We start from the raw sequence: 22,758 nt of genomic DNA, 5'->3' as shown, positions 1-22,758 counted from the left end.
TTGAAGATATTTATTTGTTTTATACTGGTGATTCATTGCATCTGCATTTGTCTGTCTACCTTCAGTTATAGTAAGGTTAATTGAAAGTACTTTTTTTAGTTTATATTTAGCTCCTTGAATTCCAAGTTTATGGTGATTCAGAAGTTGAGAAGCTCGGCATGTATATAACTGAGTGATGTCTGTAGATGTTGGTTTAAATGCTAGTGGATGCGAGGGAACAAAGTTACGAGGTTTAAGTACTAAATAAACATTTCTTGTAATATCCTTGCATGTGATTGTAATGATTGATGTTTTGGAATAAAGGTCTTTCGTAATTGAAGCTAGGTAGAAGTCCAGACTCGTGTCCACAGTAAGATTATGTTCAAGACACTGTAATAAGATTTTCCAGAATACCTTGCATCACATCTGATGCAGGATCTTAATATGCAAGTGAACATAAGAAAGTGGAAACGCAATTAACCTACCAAATCTAGTTGACGGTCGATTGTATATAAAGGCTCATGTTTTACTGTTTTTTCCCCTAGATTTTAATGCATTTTGTCTCAACCAGTCTTTTTGTGACTAGTATTGAGTTTCAGTATACATTCAAACTGCTAAAAGTAACAGTTGTGTGAACTGTGTGGTGTAGAAGGGACTCTGCTTTAATTCACAAAGAACCTGGCTGCATTTACTGACCTTGTTACTAAAGGAGCTGACAGATGGGAGTGAATAGGTGATGTTGGGAAGTTAGTAGAAAGGGAAACTGTCGTTTGCTACAACAGTGACTGCTTGGGAATGCAAAAGTGCAGTGTGTGCCCTGGCTTTATCAAGCTACAGAATAAGCAGTAGCTTTCTGGGGGGGGGGGGGTACAAGTATAAGAGTGTAATATCCCTGTGTAGGGGAGGGCAAATCAAGCCCTCATGCAAGCAGCTGCACGTTAGCTGTTTGGGATCACTGCAAGATTGCATGGTTGATGGTCTGAGCAGATTTTAAATGCCCAGTCACAGGGGGGACTGATTGTCAGCTAGTGGAGGTAAAACCTAAGTGCCATTTCTGAGCAAACTGCTGTACATAAGCAAGTGTTCTTGGGTTTTAAGACTGGTTCAAATGTCTGTCTGTTATAGTTACTATATTTAGTGTTTCACTTGTTACATGATTTGATAAAAATGCATATTTGACTTGTTCAGTATATTTGTGTATATCAGATGCTATACCTAGTAGAGTAACAATGTTTTCAATTTTGTATGGATTGTGTGCAGCACACAGTTTTAAAGCAAGAGGGATGATGTCACACCTTGAGTACATGCGTAGTAGTGAAATGCATGTTTTTAAGGAAAATACTGCTACTAGGGTTGGTTGGTTGTGATTTCACATTAAGTTAGTTTGAAGTAAATTTTAATAATAAATACTTGTTCCTTACTCATTTTATTTTAATTTTTCCAATTTTTTGAGTTTCTAATACCATAACAAGACTTGGACCTCATTCCTGAGCCATGGTAGGACTCGTGTTCATGAAGTTAGTATTTCAGTCTTTGATGTTTGCCAAGAGTGGTCTTCTCAGCACCTACAGTGTGCATGCGTTCATGTGGGTGTATACTGCAGTATGGGGGGAAAAAACATGCGCAGACTTCTAGATGGTTAAAAATGATAGAAAGGTGGTCTTTATTTAAAATGTCACTTAAATATGTTCAAAATTATTTTGAAGTAATTTGGCCTTTAATTTTTTTTAATGTAGAGATGTTAATTTAAAATTATCGGTGTTGTATGAAGCATTTCGCTTAACAGAACTTTTATAATTGAAAAACGAGATGTAGAATTTGGGCTGTAAGTGCAAATTAGTTGTAAGAAGCATGTCATGTGCTGCACTTTCTGGGGGTGTTCAGTGTATGTAAAGACCTAGAGTTTAGACACTTCCCCAATATCTTTCTTTTTAATCACTGCATACTTCCTTACACCCAAGCAGTGCCTGCCAAGACACAGGAGGAGACTGCAGTCATGAATAACCAGGGGTCGTGTAGCTAACAGTTAAAGGACTGATTAACTTTACCTTTGGTATTATGAGTTTCTGTAGTATTGATGAAGCATATATTGATATAACTAGTGTACTCCCAAGCTGTTCTTTATGTCCAGTAAGGAATGTAATGTTTCTGATTATTTTTATTTTTGTCATGTAGTTTTTCTCCGTGTAATCACTTTGTAATGTAAATAAACTTTGCTAAGTAGGAATAGCCCAGTTAATGAAAATGTGAGTAAATGTACAATTAAAGGTACATTTTACTTTGTATTTACAGGGTACTACAAAAATAAATACATTCAGCTGGGCTAAGATTCGAAAGCTAAGCTTTAAGAGAAAACGGTTCCTTATAAAGCTCTACCCAGAGCCACAGGTAAGCACTAATGTCGAGTGACATTTTTCCTTGTTCAGTGATTTGATTTTGAAGAGTAAATTTGCATAAGTAGTCTTTGACTTCATTATTTACAGTAGGTTCTAAGATGGAGGCAGTCATGCTGCATTAGATTCTCTTATTTATATGGGCTGCAGGATTTGCCTAATGGCTCCCCTTCCTGTACCCAGTTGACCAATGCATTTCTCCATTAGGGTGAGAGTCCTCCATCCCATTCATCCTCTGGTGGAGACAAGTCTCAAAATCTGGCAGAGATGCATCCCTAACTACTGCATCATTGGATCATAATTGCAGTAGCCCAAAATGTTCTTTGTGTTTCACTGTTGCAGTCATCACACTTGGGTTTATCTGCCTGCAGGTCGGCCTGAATACCAGAGTCTTGGGATTTCTGTGTTGGATGCTGTCACCTCTTCTATGAGGTTAGGTCATCAGGGGTATAAAACATGCAGCCAATGCCATTACATCAGCTTTTCTTGCCGAGTGGGAGCCTGAAGCAGAAGCAGTTCGCAAGGGCCAGTCGGCCGCTACCTGAAATTTTCGCTATTCGAGTTTCAAACCTGAAATTTTCTAAAGCTAAGTACCCCATTGACTATCCTTTTTTTCTTGCTCTAACCAGTGTCAGAAAAAGTTAACAATTGTCTTGCCTGTGGAAAACAAATAACTCTGAGATTTTCATTCTTAAAGCATCACCTGTCTAAGCCCAGACCACAACATTCCTCGCTGTCAGTTTTGTGCTTTGTTCAACACCCAAATTATTAGTCATTGGGCTAGCTTTGTCGCTAAATTATTTTGCTCTTGTTCTCTGTATTCCAAAATGGCTTTGATAAGCCATCCCGACTACCAGTCTTCCAAAAAAAGTTAGGATAAAGACAGAGAAGACCGGCATAGGTCCAGAATTGCCAAAGACGCTTCCGTTAAGCTAGTCGGCAGTCTGCTGGTACTCAGTGAGATGCTTTTGCAGTCCCTGATACCCACTTCTGCAGATTCGCAGGCCTCTACTGATACCCATTCGGAGTCCGGTATGCCGCAAGATGCTTTTTAGACTATGGAGCCTGCAAATGTCTCTACCTTGGATGGGTCCAGAGCCGCTGTGCAGGCACCAGCTTCTGAGGGTGTATTCAGACCTTCCGATGTTCGTATTAAACAGACTACTTTGTTTCTGACTAAAACTACCGAATTTCTCAGGCCCAGAGTTCGCACTTCACTTAGGAAACCAACCAAAGTGCACTCTTAAGCTCCCATGCCACAGAAACAAATGCTTAGAATGGCTGAAGACTTTATTACTTTAATTAGGGGAAGCCAGCCTTCCCCGTCTAAAAGACAAAGAATTGATTTTCCTTCTGATTCTATAGACCATGAGTCCGAAGACTCTGAGCCCTCTGATTACCAGGACATAACCCTGATCTACCTATGAGTATTAAGATGCAGAGGATTTCATTCCCTCTGCCTCCCCCCCCAGAGGATTTTTCTTTCGGTTCGATGAAACCTTGCATACCTTGAGAGCATTTCCGCTGGGAATGCTACAACTACCCACAGTCCGAAAAGAGACACTGGGAATTTTTAGACTTGCCTTAGCACAGACCTCTAGCTATACCCCGTTTTGGAAATTGTAGATGTCTTCATGGAATCCAGTCTTACCACTGATACTTTGCCATCAGCTCCTAGAAAGCCTGACCGGTAATAGAGTACCTGACTCGCACACATTTCTATTTAAAAATCCCACTATAGATCCAGAGACCATTTCCCAGGAGCCTAAAGGTATTGAAGCTGCTACAGCCAAAAACCCTACCCCTTTGGACAGGGATTCTAGGGCTTTAGACAGATGGGGAAAGAAGGTATATACCTCTGCAACCCTGGCCATCGGGGCTTGAAACTGCCAGTTTCACACGAAGTACCAGCAACATATTATGGAACTAATTAAACAAAAAATGTTGATTCCTGATTGTGCAGAAAATAGATTTACAAGAGTTAATGCATTCTGCAAACCAAGTTGGTAAACATACTTTGCAGTGTGGTTTTGATGCCTTAGAGGCATCTTGCAGGGCTGCTGTAACTGGGTTTGTTCCGAGAAGGAATGCTTGGCTGAAGGAACAAATCTTGCTAGGCCATGTCAAAGCAAAATTACTAGATGCTCCATTAAAACAAGAATGTTTGGCACAAAAGCAGAAGTTGTTCTTAACGATGGAGGAAAAAGCTAAATCTATGCAAACTGTTAGATTTCCTACAGGTACAGCCGCCTAGATTCAGTAGGCATTGGCCTTCAAAAACACTAGTTCTTTCCAGTCCCTCCCAGATATCCTCAGTCCAAACCCAGGGGCAACAGACCACAAAGACTGCAGTCTCAGGGTATGCACAAGTCTAAACAATGGAGTGCTCCCACCTCTAAAATAGGGAGTGGTAAGCCACCCCCTTATGGAAAAAGTTCACAATGACTAAATCTTCATCCTGCCCAGCCATGCCCAAATACTTGCACCCCTAGGAAGAAAACTCGCCCTGCATTCAAACAAATTGGGAACTTATCCAGGATCAATGGGTCTTAAACATTGTATCCCAGGGATACACATTCTACTTCCACTCACTGCCAACCCTAAACGGGTTGTCAGACCTTCCTCCAAACCAGTGGGCAGAGGCCCAAAAGCAAGTACTTTCGCTTCTCGGTATCGGGGCTATTCACCCTTTTCCAGCAGAGCAAAGGGGACAGGGTTTCTACTCCAGACTATTCCTGGTGGCCAGGAAAGAGAATTCTTGGCACCCTATTCTGGATCTGTCAAGTCTCAACACCTTCCTGGTGGTACCAAAGTTCAAAATGCTTACACTCTAGCACCTGCTTCGTATGCTAGACAAGGACTCCTGGCTGGTCAGCCTAGACTTAGGCTTATTTGCACATCCCCATAAGGGAGTCTTGCAGGAAATATCTACGTTTCAGGGCAGGCTCTATGCACTTTCAGTTCTATGCACTTCCCTTTGGCTTATATGCTGCACCCAGAGTATTCACAAAGTGCCTGGCTCCAGCCATTACATACTGGAAACCTCTCGGAACCAATTCTACCCTGTTGGGTCCGGGGTGCTGCAGTCTACTCTGAAAGTTTTGGAGCCATCTCTGCATCTCAGAGCCTTGGCGATGGTCAGTTTGGGTCTTACTTCAGCCTCGGGGTGGCTTTTCTCAGGGCAGGGCTTCAGCTTATCCTCTTGGTTCCAGGTCCTTATCCCTGTCTAGGATGGTCTGCCTTTAGGGTTTTGGAGAGAGCTCTGTCTGCATCTCAGACCCAGGCGATGCCTCCCCCGTCAGACCCTATGTCTACTTCTGTTTCACCTCTGCACCTTGAGTCTCAACTATCCTCTCTCTAGGAACAGCAGGTACCAAAACCCTAGACTTCCCACCAGGGTATTCCCTCCTCTTCTGATACCTCCCTGGAGTATCCCACCTAGGAGGTCCCTAAGAAGAGGACATGCAAGAGGAAGCATGTAGATTCCCCTGAATCTATCAGAGGACACAGATTTTGATGAGGGTAAGGGGTCCCCACAGTCACCTTCTGGTGATGTCATTTGGAGACATCCTTGGTCCTGAAACAGAGAGGTGGCTGGAAGTCCAGCAACCTTTCTGAGGAATCTGTGCTACTGGAGGCTTTTGGTGATGGCCCATCTACTTGTGAGGTCCTGCCCACTAATGCGCTCCTGGAGTTTGTCTCGCAGTAGATATGGAAGGAACTCGACATGATTGAGCCTACTCCCAGACAGCCAGATAAGATTATGACCCCCACCCCTGAGACTGAACAGTTTTGGTCAAAAGGTCCCCCTGTTGCCATTGTCATGATGGTGGCCACCAGAAAGGAAGTGCTGACAAAAGTACCTCTGTTAATCCCCTGACAAGGAGTCTTGGGTGGTGGACAGAATCGGGAATCATGTCTGTGCTTCAGAGACTTTAAGGCAAAGGTCGCTGAACTATTTGACATATTTTACTAGACTTCAGAGGGATCTGATTAAAGAACTTTCAAGTACCCTTGCAGAAACTGTGTCTGAAGAGGTGAATGAAGGAACATCAAGATCAGTCGATTCAGGCATCTCCATTAGGAGACATGCCTGGATGCATTTGTGTGATTTTTGTGGAGCCTTTTAACTCTACGTTCATCAATGCTCCCTGTGATGGCACCTCATTTTTTTGGCCCCAGAGTAAGAGATGTGTTGTTGAGGTGGGAAAAGGATGGAAAGATGCTTTCTGCCATGGACGTGCATTTTTCCACCCATTCCAAAGATGTGATTCCAGAAGTCGCAACAATCTTTCTAAGACACACATGGAGGATTTTACTCCAGAGGCAGAGGGGGAAATTCAAATGATGGACACCAGACTCATGGCAGAGAAATTCTGCAACATCAAGGGTCTAGAGAATCAATCTTTGGCGAACCCTTCCAGTGCTCCTGAAAGGAAGCCCGATTTGTCCCCCTCTGGAGGCAGTCTGTGGTTGATATTCGTGTTTCACTGTTGTAGTCATCACACTTGGGTTATCTGCCTGCAGATAGCTATCAGTCGGCCCGAATGCCAGAGACTTAGTATTTCTGTATTGGTTACTGTCGCTCCAGGACTGACGTCAGGTCTTCAGGGGTATAAAAACAGGCAGCCGACACCATTACAGTCTTTCTTGCCGAGGAGCCCGAAGCAGAAGTAGTTTGCACGAGTACCGGTCAGCCGCTACCTGAGTTTTCATTTCCGAATTCAATTATCCTGAAGTCTTCTAAAGCAAAGTACCCCATTGGGAATCTTTTTTTCCTTGCTCTAACCGATGTCAGAAAAAAGTTAATTGTCTTGCCTGTAGAAAGTAAATACCATACGAGATTTCCATTCTTACTGCATCACCTGTTTAGGCCCAGACCACGACGTCAGTCAGTGTCAGTTTTGTGCATTATTCAATGCCCGAACTATTCATCGTTGGGCCCTTATTGTCGCTAAATACTTTCATTCTTGATTTCCGTATTCCAAAATGGCTTTGGTAAGCCCATCCGACTACTGATCTTCTGAAAAAACGTAAGGATAAAGACAGAGATAGGCCGCACAGGTCCAAAACTGCCGACGATGCTTCCATTAAGCTAGTCGCCAGTTCACCGGTAATCAGTGAGGTGCTTTTGCAGCTGCTGATGCCTGCTTCAGTGGATTCGCAGGCCTCTACCAAGACCCATTTGGAGTCTGGTATGCCTCGAGACTCTTCGACTACAGAACCTGCAGATGTCTCTACCTTGGATGGGTCCGGTGCCACTGAGCAGGCACTAGCTTCTGAGGAAGTACTTTGCACTACCGATATTAGACACAAACTGACTTCTTTTGCATATTCAGTTCTGTCTAAAACTACCGAGTTTCTAAGGCCAAGAGTACGCACTACGCCTAAAAAACAGATGAGACAAACTCAAGCACCTGCTTCCTTGCCACAACATTAAATGCTTAAAATGGCAGAAGACCTTATGCTGATTAGGGGAAGTCAGCCTTCCCCTGATAAGAGAAGGAGACCTGTCCCCAGCAGCTTTAATAAACCAAGAGTCCGACTCTGAGGTATCTGGTTATGAAGAGATGCTTTATCTTCTTATGAGGACTCAGATGCAGAGGAATCCATTCCCTCTGCTTCTCCTCCAGAGGATTTTTCTTATGGTGAAACCTTACATACTTTGAGAGCATTTCCACTAGGAATGTCGAGACTATTCTCAGTCCAAAAAGAGACTCGGAGAATTTCTAGATTTGCCACAACATAGGCCTTTAGCAATACCCGCAGTCCTGGATGTTGTAAATGATGTATATATGGAATCCAGTTTAACTCCTGATACTGTACCCCCCTGCTCCTAGGAAATCAGACAGGTACTACAGAGTTCCTGACTCCCACAAATTCCTTTTCAAAAATCCTACTGCTGACCCAGAGGTCATATCCCAGGGGCCTAAACGTATCAAAGCAACTACAGCTAAGAATCCCACCCCTTCGGACAGGGATTCCAGAGCTTTAGACAGATGGGGTAAGCAAGTATACACCTCTGCAACTCTTGCTATTAGGGGCTTTGAATTGTGAGCTTCACATGCTGAAGTACCAACAACATATCATGGAACTTATTAAGCAAAAAATAGCTACCTTTACAGACTGTGCAGAAAGTAAAGAATTACAAGAGCTTATGCATTCTGCAAGCCAAGTCAGCAAGCATACTTTGCAGTGTGGCTTTGACGCCCTAGAAGCATCTTGCAGGGCAGCAGTCACTGGTTCTGTACTGAGAAGGCATGCTTGGCTTAAGGAACAGACTTGCCAGACCATGTCAAATCAAAATTACTAGACGCTCCTTTGAACAAGGACGATCTGTTTGGCACAAAAGCAGAAGAGATTCTTAAGATGGAAGAAAAAGCTAAATCTATGCAGATTTCTTGCAAGTACAACCTCCTAGATTCAGTAGGCATTGCCCCTCGAAACATAGGTCCTTTCCAGCCCCCTCAAGGCCATCTCAAACTAGACCAGGAGAAACGGACCCCCCCCCCCCAAGACTACAGTCTCTGGGTATGCAGAGATCTAAGCAGTGGAGTGCCTCCACTTCAAAAACAGGGAGTACTAAACCACCCCCTTACAGAAAAAATTCACAATGACTTCTCAACTCCACTCCCCTCCTCTACCCTGCTGCTCGTGCTCCTAGGAGGAAAACTTGCCCATCATGCAAAAAACTGGACTTCAATCACCAAAGACCGATGGGTCTTCAACATTGTATCCCAGGGGTACAAATTTTACTTCCACTCACTGCCAATTGCAAAAGGGTTCCCAGACCTTCCTCCAAACCAGTGGACAGAGGCACAAAGCCAAGTTCAATCCCTGTTCTCCATAAGAGCAATTCAACCTGTTCCTGCGGAACAGGTCAAGGGTTCTATTCTAGACTTTTACTGGTACCCAGAAAAGAGGGCACTTGGAACCCAATCCTAGATCTTTCCATTCTAAACACCTTCCTGGTGGCACCAAAATTCAAAATGCTCACCCTGCAGCAGCTTCTTCCTGTGCTTGCCAAAGATGCCCGGTTAGCCACCGTAGACTTAAAAGAAGCTTATCTGCATTTCCCCATCAGGGACTCGTGCAGGAAATATCTACGCTTCAGGGCAGGATCTATGCATTATCAGTTCTCTGCACTTCCCTTTGGCTTATCCACTGCTCCCAGAGTATTCACAAAATGCTTGGCTCCAGCCATTGCCTACTGCAGACAGAGAACAATTCAAATTTACCTGTACTTGGACTGACCTGATTCAGGCAGACAGGAAATGCTGTTGCAGCACCTGACATTTGTAAAAAACCTTGCAACCTCCCTGGGGGTACACCATCAACGAAAAGAAATCAAAACTAGTCCCCAGTCAAAAGATTGTATTCCTGGGAGCAAGCTTGGACACAGCATCCCACATGGAATTCCTTACTCCAGGAAAACAAGCCTATCTGACAGATTACTTCACTCAAATGGCCACCAGAACCCAGCTATCTGTAAGAAAAATCCTGCAGGCCCTCTGGTTCATGGCCTCATACTTCCTACTAATTCCATATGCCAGACTGCATATGAGGAAACTTCAGTGGCACTTAAAAAGTCTTTGGTGCCAACATTCTCTGGACCTAGAAACTGTCATACATATCCTACCTTGTACAAGGACAGAGTTTCTTTGGGCAGCAGCATGCAACCACAACAAGGGACTACCCTTTACTCAACCCCACGCTGCCCAGACCCTAACCACAGATGCATCAGACTATGCCTGGGGGGGCACACCTGGATGACAAGTGCATTTAGGGCCACTGGAGTCCAAATCAAATTCATCTGCACATAAACCAAACAGAGAATGCTAGCTGTTCAGCATGCTCTAACAGCTTACAGGTCCGTACTCTTACCAGGATCCCTGCTAATAAAAACAGACAACACCACAGTTATGTGGTACATAAAGTGGGGGGGAACGCACTCTTATCCACTCTGCAGGCTAGCTATGGCCCTGTGGAATACAGCCTTGGACATGCAGGTCCATCTGCAAGCTCAATTCCTGCCAGGCAAACAAAACTCACTGGCAGACGACTTAAGCAGAAATCTTCTAGACCCACATGAGTGGCAATTAGAGCCAAGCACCTTCAGCCTTCTGATTCAGAAATGGGGGAACCCAGAGGTGGATCTCTCTGCCTCACCCTGCAATCACCAGCTCAGCAAATTCTGCACCAGGACACCTCACAGCAGGGCCCGGAAAGTCGGTGCCCTATCCTTCCAGTGAGTAAACCTCTCATTCTGTGCATCTTCCCCTCAGCCCCTTCTCTCAAGAATATTACTCAAGATAAGACAGGACAGTCCATTGACAATCCTGATTGCCCCAGACTGGCCATGCCAGCAATGGTACCCCCTACTGCGCAGCCTGTCACTGGTGCCACCCTGGCACCTATCTCAGAGACCGACCTTGCTCACTCAGCAGGGGGGACAGATCTTGCAGCCTGGCTTATTCCTTGAATTTTCCCCAGTGACCAGCCTAAGCAAGCAGGTGCTGGACATCATTATTGAAGCCAGAAGACCCAGTACAAGGAAATCCTATGCTCATAAGTGGAAAAGGTATTGCTCCTGGATTCAATCTAAAGGAGAGGACATAACTCTGCCCTCCCTGCCTCTAATCTGGATTACTTGGCAGATCTAATCCACAGAGGCCTGTCTTTCTCTTCCATTAAGATCCATGCCTCTGCCATCTCGGCTTATTTACAACTCTGATCCAACGTATTCTGTCACCCTCTCATCAAGCAGTTCCTGAGAGGGGCAAACAACTTGAAAGCCACCAAGGAGGGCACCCACCCCTGCTTGGGACCTTAACTTTATACTGGAAAAGCTCACACTACCCCATTTTGAGCCTGCGGAATCAAGAGAGTTAAAATTCCTCTCTTGGAAAACAGCATTATGTCTGGCCATCACTTCAGCTAGAAGTGTCTGAGCTACAAGCACTTGTGGCTCTGGAACCCTTCATTATTTTTCATGCTGACAGGGTCTCCCTCAGGCTTAATCATTCCTTTATGCCTAAAGTGGTATCCAGTGGGGCTCTCAACCAATCTATTCATTTGCCAACCTTCTTCCCTAATCCTGAAGGGGGAAAGGATCCTGCACTCCTTAGATGTGCACAGTCAACTCCGATTCTACCTGGATAGGACTAAGCCCTTCAGGAAGTCTGACCAGTTATTACTCAGTTTTGCAACAAGGGCAGAGGGCAAGGCCGTTTCAAAGCATCCAATTTCCAAATGGATAGCACACTTCATCCATTTCTGCTACAAGCACCATGGGAAACCAACCCCTCAGGGGGTCAGAATGCATTCCACTGGGGCAACGTCTGCCTCTACAGCATTCCTCAGGGGAGTCCCTACCAGGGACATTCTGGAGGCCTGCTACATTCACCAAGCATTACCACCTGCCTATATTTTCCAAATCCAGGGCGAGTTTTGAAACTGCAGTCCTGCAGGGCATACTAACCAGCCCAAACTCTTCTTGACTGCCTTCACCCTTTCTTCAGCTTTGGGAATCAACCCAAGTGTTATGACTGCAACAGTGAAAGATGAAGAACATAGTACAGTTGTGTACACTTACATTAATGTAAATGTTCGAGTGTATTCACTGTTGCAGTCCTGGTTTCCCTCACTCCAGCCCCCTTCTCTCTCCCCTCTATGTGTATATTACTCACCCCTTGCAGGGGTATTGGTATTTAATTTTTACTGGTGGTGATTTTCTCACCGTAGCTTAGCTCCCTATTAGGGGGGCTCCTGACATTTGGGGCAAGTAAAAGTGATGTAATGGCGTCGGCTGCCTGTTTTTATACCCCTGATGACCTGACGGCAGTCCTTGAGCGACAGCAACCAAAGCAGAAATGGTAAGTCCCTGGTAATCGGGGCCGACTGAGGGCTTACCTGCAAGCAGGTAACCCAAGTGTGATAACTGCAACAGTGAATAACACTCTAACATCTACATTTATGGTAAGTGTACACAACTGTACTTTTGTCCTTGAACCAGAGAGTTTGGCTAGAAATAAGATACTTTTGTACAGAGGATATAGAATTACATTTTCCCTTCTAAATTCCAGTAAAATCCCAGCTGTTCCACCCAGTCAGAGGGAATGAGCAGCCATTCAAATGCAAAAGCTGCTAAACAAGAGTTATCCAAAAGTTCTCCCATACCAGAAAACATCTGGAACTTACTAAAGATTCTTTGTAGTGGCAAAGAAAATGGGACTGGATACCAATTCTAGATTTCAGCAATTTGAACAGCTTTGTTTGGAAGACAACACTCGAGATAGTCACAGTTCAGTCTATTCAGTTTTTGGAAAAGGATGACTGGATCTGCTGTGAATATTTATCCAGGATGTGTACTGTCATATAAAAGTAAACACACGATCCAGGAAATTCTTATGCTTCCAGGTGGGAGCTAGTCATTACCACAGCCCCCAGAGTGTTCAAATGCATGACAGTGATAACAGTTCACTTGAGACTGCACATATTCCAGGTGATTCCTTGCTTAAACAATTGGCTTCTCCCTGCCCTTTACCAGGTATTAGTTCATTATAGTTGAAGTAGTAATCCATACTTGTGTATGGTTAGGCGCATAACCATAAATTTTCACCAACTAATTCAGACTAGAGAGTTCATAGGACCACTGCTTGACACAAGATCAACAGTAGCCTCCCTTCCTCTCTCCAGAATTTGAACTTTAAGATCACAAGTCAGCAGGATACTTTGCAGTACCACAGTCCCAGCTCTCCTGGTCCTACCAAGACGCTATGTTTGATAGTGGCAGCAATAACCCTTGTTCACTGCCCAGATCCTACATGAGGATTCAATGGATGGTGGTATCTCAATGGTCTATCTTCAGCCACCCTTATCCACTCAAATATAAATCACGAACTCGTGCAAGAAAGATCTAAGGCTGTGGACCCAATTAAAAGAACTGCTAGAGCTGTTTTTGTCCCTTCTCAATCCAAGGCCATAATGACTATGGATGCTTCCTAGCTGAGGTGTGGGTGTGGGGGGGGGGGGCGGCATTAACCTTGGAAAGACTGTCCCAAGTCATGTGGGCCCCAAAGAAGCACATTTGCATATAAACGTTCTGGAGTTGAGAGCAGTGCTTTTAGCATTGCAAACCATTCAGGAAGCTCTCCCATTGGGAATGATTGCAGTACAAACAGACAATATATCAGTGGTTTGGTACATCAACTAACAAGGGGGAGCCAAATCATAACCCTATGTCAAGAAGCACTAAGGGTGTGGCAGCGGGCATTCTCTTCCAACCATTTTCTCTTAGCGATGCACATTCCGGGGATGTCCATCTTGCTAGCGGACAGACTGTGCAGGTACATTCTTTTACTTCAATAATGTCCCCCTCAACCAGAAAATAGCAGAAATTATTTTCCGCAAGTAGGGCCAACCTTGCTGCGATCTGTTTGCATCTCCCCTAAGCAACAAGTGCAGCAGTTAATTTGCCATCATCCCCCCCACAGGGGGTAGTCACAGAAGGCTCCTCTTCTCTATGATTTGTCCCCCGGGTTACTGTATGCATATATCCCCCAATACTTCTAGTACCAAAATTCCTTCAGAAAGCTGCCAGATTGAAGAGCAGTGTCATTCTCATTGCACCCTTTTGACCTCAGCAAATTTGTTTCCCTTTCTTTTGGCCTCATTTGATCCAACTCCAGACCTGCTGTCTCACCCGACAAACATGACTCATCCGGACCTTCCAAATCTCAAGCTGACTGCTTGGTTTCCCCATTTTCAGTAATAGCCAGGCAACCTGTGCTCTGTTCTCCTGTTCTTCAGATTCTGTTATATTCACTCAGACCATCTACAGAGAAAGTTTATGCTAACAAATGGGAAAGAATTTGTACACTGGGTACTACAAAATAATGTGGAACCCTTTTCTGTTCCAAGTCACATGATCCTAGAATTATTGTCATTGCTTTTTAATCAAGGGACCAGTTCTTCCGCAGTAAAAGTCCAATTAGCGATTTCCAATTTCCATGTTGGTCTCAATGGCTCTTCCTTTGCTTCCCATAAACTTTGTAAGGCCTTTCTATGAGGAACCCTTCTGCTGAGGCCCCCATTACGATCCTACTCCTCTGTGGGACTTAACATTGGTACTACAAGCTTTGGTCCTTCTGCCCTTCGAACCGGCACATACTTGTGATCTAAAATTTCTATCTTGGAAGACTTTTTCTGGTGGCCATTACTTCTGCTTGACGGATTTCAGAAATTCAGGGCATATCGGTAAAACCTCCATACCTAATTTTTCATAAGGATAAAGACGTTCTTCGTGTTTCACTGTTGCAGTCATTACATTTGGGTAATCCTGAATTCCAAAGTCTTGGGTCCTGCATCAGCTGCTGTCGCCCCTTCCCTGACGTCAGGTCGTCAGGGGTGTAAAGAAGCAGCCGACGCCATTTTCTTCGGTCTTTCTTGCTGTGCAGTGCCCGAAGCAGAAGCAGTTCGCAAGTGCCGGTTGGCAGACTCCTGAGATTTTCGTGTTCGAGTTTCAGACATGAAGTCTTCAATAAAGCTAAGTACCTCACTGGGGAAACTTTTTTTCTTGCTCCAGACCGATGTCAGAAAAAGTTAATTGTATTTCTTGTGGAAAGCAAATACCTCATAAGGATTTTCATTCTTACTGTATTCCTTGCCTAGGCCCTGATCACATTATTTCTGGTTGTCGGTTTTGTGCTAGATTTAACCAACGCACTATTAAGCATCTTTATGATTTTGCTTTAAACTATTTTAGATGCCGGTTTAATTATCCAGAAATGTCGTCGGATAGCCATTTGATTGCCTGAGTTCACAAAAAACGCAAAGAAAAGGAGAGAGAGAAGCAACAGAGGTCCAAAACCAATGACTAAGCTTCTCCTAAGCCAGTCGCTGGTTCTCAGTGAGGCGCTTTCGCAGCCCCTGCCGCCCACTACTTTAGAGTTGCAGGCCGCTACAGACTCCCACATGGAGTCAGCTATGCCACTGGAAACCCAAGGTATTGGAGCCTCGGTCACTATTCCCTCAGATGGGTCTGGAGCCGCTGAGCAGGCACCGGCTTCTGAGGGTGTATTCAGACCTAAACATCTTTACATTAAACTGACTTCAGCTTCAAAGGCAAAGACTACAGCACCTTCTAAAGCAAAGAAACAAACTCAAAGAGCCATGTGGACAGGCCTCTATGCCCAGAAAAACAGATGCTCAAAATGGCCGAAGACTTTATTACCTTAATCAGGGGTTCCCATCCCCCTCCTGATAAGCGGCCTAGGCAAGAGACTGACTTTGAATCTTCAGATCAGGTTTCTATTTCTTCTGATTCCTCTTCTGATCAGGAATATTCTCTTCCCCCCCATGAGGATTCTGATGCTGAAGAATCTATCCCTTCAGCTTCTCCTCCAGAGGGACTACTCTTTTGGGGAAAGCTTGCATGCCATGAGGGAGCATTTCCACTGGGAGAGCCAAGATTTTTCAGAATCTAAGAGGCTCAGGGATTTCCTTTTATTACCTCAACACAGGCCTCTAGCCATTCCACCTGTGTTAGACATTGTAGATTGTGTTTTCGGAGTCTAGTCTGACCCCTGACTCCTTAACCCCAGCTCCTGCTAAGCTTGACAGATATTACAGGGTTCCTGACTCTCATAAATTCCTTTTTTAAAAACCCTGCTGCAGACCCAGAAACTGTTTCACAGGGTCCAAAGGAGTTAAGGGTTCCACTGCAAAAAACCCTACCCCCTCTGACAGGGATTCTAGGGCACTGGATAGATGGGGGAAAAAGGTTTACACATTTGCTACCTTGGCTATAAGGGCCTTAAACTGTTAGTTTCATATGCTCAAATATCAGCAACATGTCATGGCATTGCTTAAACAGAAAATGTTGTTAAACTCTGAATGTGCAGAAAACAAGGAAATGCAGGATTTATTGCATGCAGCTGAACAAGTTGGAAAGCATACTTTGCAATGTGGTTTTGATTCTTTGGAGGCCTCCTGCAGTGCCGCAGTTACAGGTTCTGTAATTAGAAGGCATGCTTGATTAAAGGAACAAAATCTGCCTGATCATGTTAAAGTTAAATTATTAGATGCATCTTTACAGCATGATACTTTGGTGTCAAGGCAGAAGAGGCGTTAAAGAAAATGGAGGACAAAGCTAAATCTATGCAAACTGTCAAAGATTTTTTTTACAAGTACAGCCACCTAGGTTTAGTAGATACTGGCCTACAAAGAATTGGTCCTTTCCTGTGTCAGACAAACCTCAAAGGGGCAGATCCAGATGGCCTAGAGACAGATCCCAGGTGCAAGGTTCATACAGGTCAAAGCAATGGGGAGTTTCTATCTCCAAAGTTGGAGAAGACAAATCACAGTCATACAGGAAACAGTCCCAATGACTTCCCCCTGCTGCCACCAAGCACTTATGTCCTGACAGCACCCTTAGGGGGAAAATTAGCACTTTTTTTCACAAAATTGGCACATTATAACCCAGGACAAGGGGGTTGTCCTTCAAGGATGCATCTGCAGTCCTTACAAATGGGTTGTCCTGTCGTCAGGCAGCCCTTCGGTCGGCCGGATTCCAAAGTCTGGGTCTGGTCTCGGCTGGTGTCGCACTTCACCCGACGTCATAGCGGCAGTTCTTCGGGTATAAAGGCAAACGGCTGGCCAGATCCCCCAAAAAATCAGTGGGCAGAGGCACAAAAACAAGTCTCATCCCTCATGGACATGGGGGCCATTCAACAAGTACCAGAGCAAGAGCAGGAACAAGGATTTTACTCAAAACTGTTCTTGACACCCAGAAAGGACAAGACCTGGAGACCAGTACTGGATCTATCTATTCTGAACACATTCCTGGATATACCAAAATTCAAAATGTTGACTTTGCAGCAGCTTCTGCCCATGTTGGGCAAGAATGCTTGGCTTGTGACTTTAGACCTAAAAGAGGCATACCTGCATGTCCCAGTCAATCATGCAAAAGATACCTCAGATTCAAGGCTGCTCAATGCATTACCAATTCTTTGCACTGCCCTTTGGCTTATCTACTGCGCCCAGGGACTTTACAAAGTGCCTGGCACCAGTAATTGCATTCTGCAGGCAGAGGAATACAAATATATCCTTACTTGGATGACTGTCTAATTCAAGCAGAGAACAAGGACATTCTACAGCATCTGGCATTTGTGAAAAGACTTCTAACATGCCTAGGGTACACAGTCAACGGAAAGAAATCAAAACTAGTACCCTCTCAAGAGATAATATTCCTGGGTTCAAGCTTAAATACAACTGCCCAGATGGCTTATCTCACGCCAGACAAACAAAGGCAACTGACTACTTATTTCAAAATGTTGGCAAAGGCCCAGTTATCTGCAAGAAAAATTCTGCAGGCTTTGAACTTCATGGCATCCTGCATCCTACTAATTCCATATGCAAGACTGCATATGAGGAAATTTCAGTGGTACCTAAAAAGTGTTTGGACTCAACATTGCCACAGCCTGGAAACGATGATTACTCTCCTTCCCTGCCTGCAACAGGAGTTTCGATGGTGGGTGAAGGCTTGTCACCAGAACAAGGGACAACCATTCACATTACCCCCAGCCAGGCAGACACTAACAATGGATACTTCAGATTATGCCTTGGGGGCCCACATGGCAGGAAGATTCATTCAGGGCACATGGTCCTCAAACCAAATGCATCTACATATCAATCAAAAGGAGATGCTAGCTGTTCAAATTGCCCTGACAGCCTTCAAGGACTTACTTCATCCGGGACAACTACCGATAGAGACAGCACCACGGTCATGTGGTATATAAACAAGCACAGGGGCACACATTTATCCCCTTTGCAGACTAACCATGACTTTGTGGGACACAGCATTGACTTGCCAAGTAGATCTGCAGACACAATTCCTGCCAGGAAAAGAATACACTCTGGCAGATGAACTAAGCAGAAACCTCATGGATCCCCACGAGTGGCAGCTGGGCCCACAAGTCTTCAGCATAACAAGGAAATGGGGATGCCCGTACATAGATCTATTTCCCTCCTCTCACAATTACCAACTAAAAAGATTCTGCACAGGGACTTGCTACAAACAAGCATTGAAAGTGGACGCCCTATCTTTCAACTGGAAAAACCTATCCATGTGCCTTTCCTCCACTGCCTCTCCTTCCCAAAGTACTCCTAAAGGTCATACAGGAGAAGCCAAAGATGATACTGATTGCCCCAGACTGGCCCCGCCAGTACTGGTTTCCAATCCTAAGGAACTTGTCTCAATGCCCAGCTTGGACCTTGCCTCAAATAACTCATGTACTGTCCCAGCAAAACAATCTGATCCTGCACAGCCAACTCAGTACTTTAAACCTGGCAGCATGGCGGATAATGTAGTCATACAAAACACACCTCTCAGTAAAGCTGTGATGGATGTCATTTTGGAAAGCCAGAAGGCCTAGTACTAGAAAATCTTATGCTGGAAAATGGAAGAGATTCTGTGCTTGGAACCAGGCACAAGGAACTGATACAGCTGTTCCAAATATTCCTCAGATTTTGCAATACGTAACTGAGATGCTGGACACAGGCCTATCTTTTTTCATCACAATTCATGCCTCTGCCATTTCGGCTCATTACAGTACAGAGCCACCAATCTTTTCTCATCCGTTATTAAAGCGGTACCTCAGAGGAGCCAAAAACTTAAGGCCTCCAAGGAGATCACCAATGCCTGCATGGGACCTCACTATGTCTTGGAAAAGCTTACCCTGTCTCCTTTTGAGCCAGCTGCTACTGCTGACATAAAGTTTTTATCTTGGAAAACAGCTCTGCTCCTAGCAATAACTTCTGCAAGACTGGTTTCAGAGCTGCAGGCACTCATGGCTGTGGAACCTTTTATGTGTTTTCCAGACAGGGTCTCTGAGGACAAACCCAACATTTATGCCTAAGGTGTTGTCCAGTGTGGCTCTTAACCAAACTATTCATCTGCCAACATTTTATCCAAATCCACAGAACAAGGGGGAGAGAATTCTGCATTCTTTGGATGTACACAGACAACTTAGATTCTACTTGGACAGAACCAGAGTTTTCAGGAAGACAGAGCAATTACTAGTGGCATATGCTGCAGGATCATAAGGAAAGGCCATCTCAAAGCAGACTATTTCAAAGTGGATAGGGCACTGCATTTGTTTCTGCTATTTACACCATGGCAAGCTAGTGCCTAAGGGCATTAGGCCACATTCAACCAGAGCTGCAGCCACTTCAGCAGCCTTTCTCAGGGGAGTACCAACCAAAGACATATTAGAGGCTGCTACTTGGAGTTCAGTGCACACCTTTACAAAGCACCATCAACTGCCACTGTACTCTAAATCCAGGGCAGGCTTTGCCACTCCAATTCTGCAGGGCCTCATAGCTGCTCCTAATGCTGTTTAACTCCAGCCTCCCAACCATAGCTTTGGGACTCTACCCAAATGTAATGACTGCAACATTGAAACACGAAGAACATAGTACAGTTGTGTACAATTACCATAAATGTAGATTTTGGAGTGTATTCACTGTTGCAGTCCAGGTTACCCACCCGCCATCCCCCTTTTTTCTGCTGGAATTTTTCTTTCCTTCTCTGATTTATGCAACCTGTGTGGTGTATTTGCAGATGAAGGTAAAGTTTATGTTGGTGTATGTATTTATATATATATATATATATATATATATATATATATGTATTTATATATATATATATATATATATATATATATATATATATATGTATATGTGTATATATATATATATATATATATGTATATGTATATATATATATGTATATATATATAATGTATATATAATAAATTTTGGCTACCCTTTTAGGGGGCACCTGACATCTGGGGCAAGAAACTGAAGAAAATGGCATTGGCTGCTTCTTTTGTAGCCCCTAAACGACCTGACGTCGGGGAAGGGGTGACAACAGCCGTCGCAGGACCCAAGACTTTGGAATTCAGGTCGGCTGATGGCAACCTGCCAGCAGGATTACCCAAATGTAATGACTGCAACAGTGAATACACTCTAACATCTACATTTATGGTAAGTGTACACAACTGTACTTTACTTTGTGAACAAATGCATCCTTTTTGCCAATAGTAATGTCATATTCCAACATTAATCAATCAATTTACTAGTTGTCTTCCCAAATTATACAAACAAAGGCGAATATTTGTCTCTGCGTTTTCTGTGTGTTTCTATCTAAAAACAAAAAAAAAAAAAAATAATCCTTATGTTCTTCATCTCACATTGCTGCAGTCCTTACACTTGGGTAGTCCGCTGTCCTCTGTCGGCCCGAATATCAAAGTATAAGGCTGACGTCGGTCAAGGCGCATTTGACTGACATCAGGACGTCAGGGTACAAATGCGCATGACCGACGTCATATCCTCAGTCTTTTTTGCCGCATGGTCCGATGCAGAAGCAGCATTGCAAGTGCCGGTTGGCGTTCTGAGATTTTTCAAGTTTGAAGTTTCAGACCGAGTTCAAAGTTGGCTAAGTACCCCGTTGGGGAATATTTTAGTTTTTTCTTGCCTCAGTGATTTACCGGATGTCAGAAAAAGTCAATAATTGTATTTCTTGTGGGAAACAGATACCGCATAGAGATTATCATACTTTGTGTATTCCTTGCTTAGGGCCTGAGCACGACGTTGTTGGCTGTCGCTCTTGTGCTAGATTTAATAAACGCACTATAAAGAGAAGGTTGGATTGTGCAAGGTTAGTCTTTGGGAAGCGGTGTAATTATAAAATGCCGTCGGATGCTCCGCCCGCTTCTTCGAAGAAGCGCAAGGACAAGGCAGTTAAGCCTAGGCTAGAAGAACCGTCGGTACCAGGCGCGGTTCTTTGAGGTGTCGGTGGAGCCGGTGGCTCTTACGGAGGTTTCTTTGTGTTCCCAGGGTGAGACCTTATTATTGCAGGATGTGGCCTCTCAGGAGGCTAGTCAGGCTGAGGGGGCTTCTCAGGTTACTATACTCCCCTCCCTTCCTAGGGTGGCTAGGCCCTCTCCTTCTGTTTCAAAGGCTTCTCCCAGGGGCAGGCCAGGTTTGGCTTCAGTTGGTGTTACCCCTAGCTCTTCAGGTACTGTGCCCAAGAAGCATATGCTTAAAATAGCAGAAGATTTGATTACTTTAATTAGGGGTTCCATGCCCCCTCCTGATAAGAGACCTAGGTTGGAGCCTGAGCTGGGGGGTTTGAGCAGGCTTGGATGTTTCAGAGTCTTGGCTGAAGACTTGCAGGAGTATTCTCCTTATTCTGATTCTGATCTGGATGATTCTACTCCTTCTGCTTCTCCTCCTGAGGATTTTTCTTTTTCAGAAACTCTTCATTCCATGAGGGAGCATTTTAAGTGGGAAGGTCAGGACTTCTCTGATTCCAGGAAAAGGCTTAGGGAATTTTTGTCTTTACCCCAGCATAGGCCTTTGGCTATACCTCCTGTTTTGGATGTAGTAGAAGATGTTTTTGCAGAGGCTTCTCTTAATCCTGATTCTTTGCCTCCTGCTCCTGTTAAGCGGATAGGTATTACAGGGTGCCTGAAGCTCATAAGTATCTTTTAAGAGTCCTAGGGCTGACCCAGAAACTGTTAGTCAGGGGCCTAAAGGTGTTAAGGCTTCTGTTGTTAAGAATCCGGTTCCTGCAGACAAAGAGGCTAGGGCCTTGGATAGATGGGGAAAGAAAGTTTATACTTCTTCCACTCTTGCTATGAGGGCTCTGAATTGCCAGTTCCACATGTTGAAATACCAGAACTATCTCCTTTCACAATTAAAGTCTAAGGTTGATGCTCTGGCAGTAGGTATTGATTGTAAAGAGTTGCAAGATTTAGTGCATGTTTCTGAACAGGTGGGTAAGCATTCTTTGCAATGTGGTTTTGATGCTGTACAGGCCTCGTCTAGGGTGGCTGCCACTGGGTCAGTTCTTCAGGCACGCCTGGCTAAGGGATCAAAATTTGTCTGAACATGTTAAAACAAGGATTTTAGATGCTCCTTTACAATCTGATGTGTTGTTTGGTCCTCCTGTTAAGGCAGTTTTAAAGAAAATGGAAGACAAGGCTAAGTCTATGCAGACTGTTAAAGATTTTTTGCAGGTCCAGCCTCCAAAGTTTAGTAGAAATTGGCCTACTAAGGGGTGGACGTATCCTTCTTATGAGTCCCAGTCTAGGGGTAGATCTAGACGTGGTAGGGGCAGAGCTCAGGGCTCTTTCAGGCCTAGAACAGGGAGTTCTCCTGCACAGTCTTCGGGTGAGGGCAGGGGTCAGTCCTTTCGTAAACAGACCCAATGACCTACCTTTTCAGCTGCCAGAGCCTTCTCGTCTGGCAGCACCTTTGGGAGGAAGGTTGGCACTTTTCAAAGAAAATTGGAGTTTAATTACCCAAGACAGATGGGTAT

The 22,758-nt window shown here is 44.4% G+C and overlaps 1 protein-coding gene across 1 annotated transcript in view; it reads left to right on the top strand.

Moving 5' to 3' along the window:
* LOC122801241 (FERM, ARHGEF and pleckstrin domain-containing protein 2-like) overlaps positions 1 to 22,758 on the top strand; it is a 611,801-nt gene that overhangs the window by 327,682 nt on the left and 261,361 nt on the right. The window contains exon 9 of the mRNA XM_044070792.1: positions 2,272 to 2,367. Coding sequence (XP_043926727.1) covers positions 2,272 to 2,367 — 96 coding nt within the window. The remainder of the gene's footprint in view (positions 1 to 2,271; positions 2,368 to 22,758) is intronic.

This window comes from Protopterus annectens, chromosome 4.part1 (genome assembly GCF_019279795.1).
Source record: "Protopterus annectens isolate FY-2018-M chromosome 4.part1, PAN1.0, whole genome shotgun sequence".
NCBI lineage: Eukaryota > Metazoa > Chordata > Ceratodontiformes > Protopteridae > Protopterus > Protopterus annectens.
Note: the sequence above shows the minus strand (reverse complement) of the source record. Positions and strands in the feature narration are given on the sequence as shown.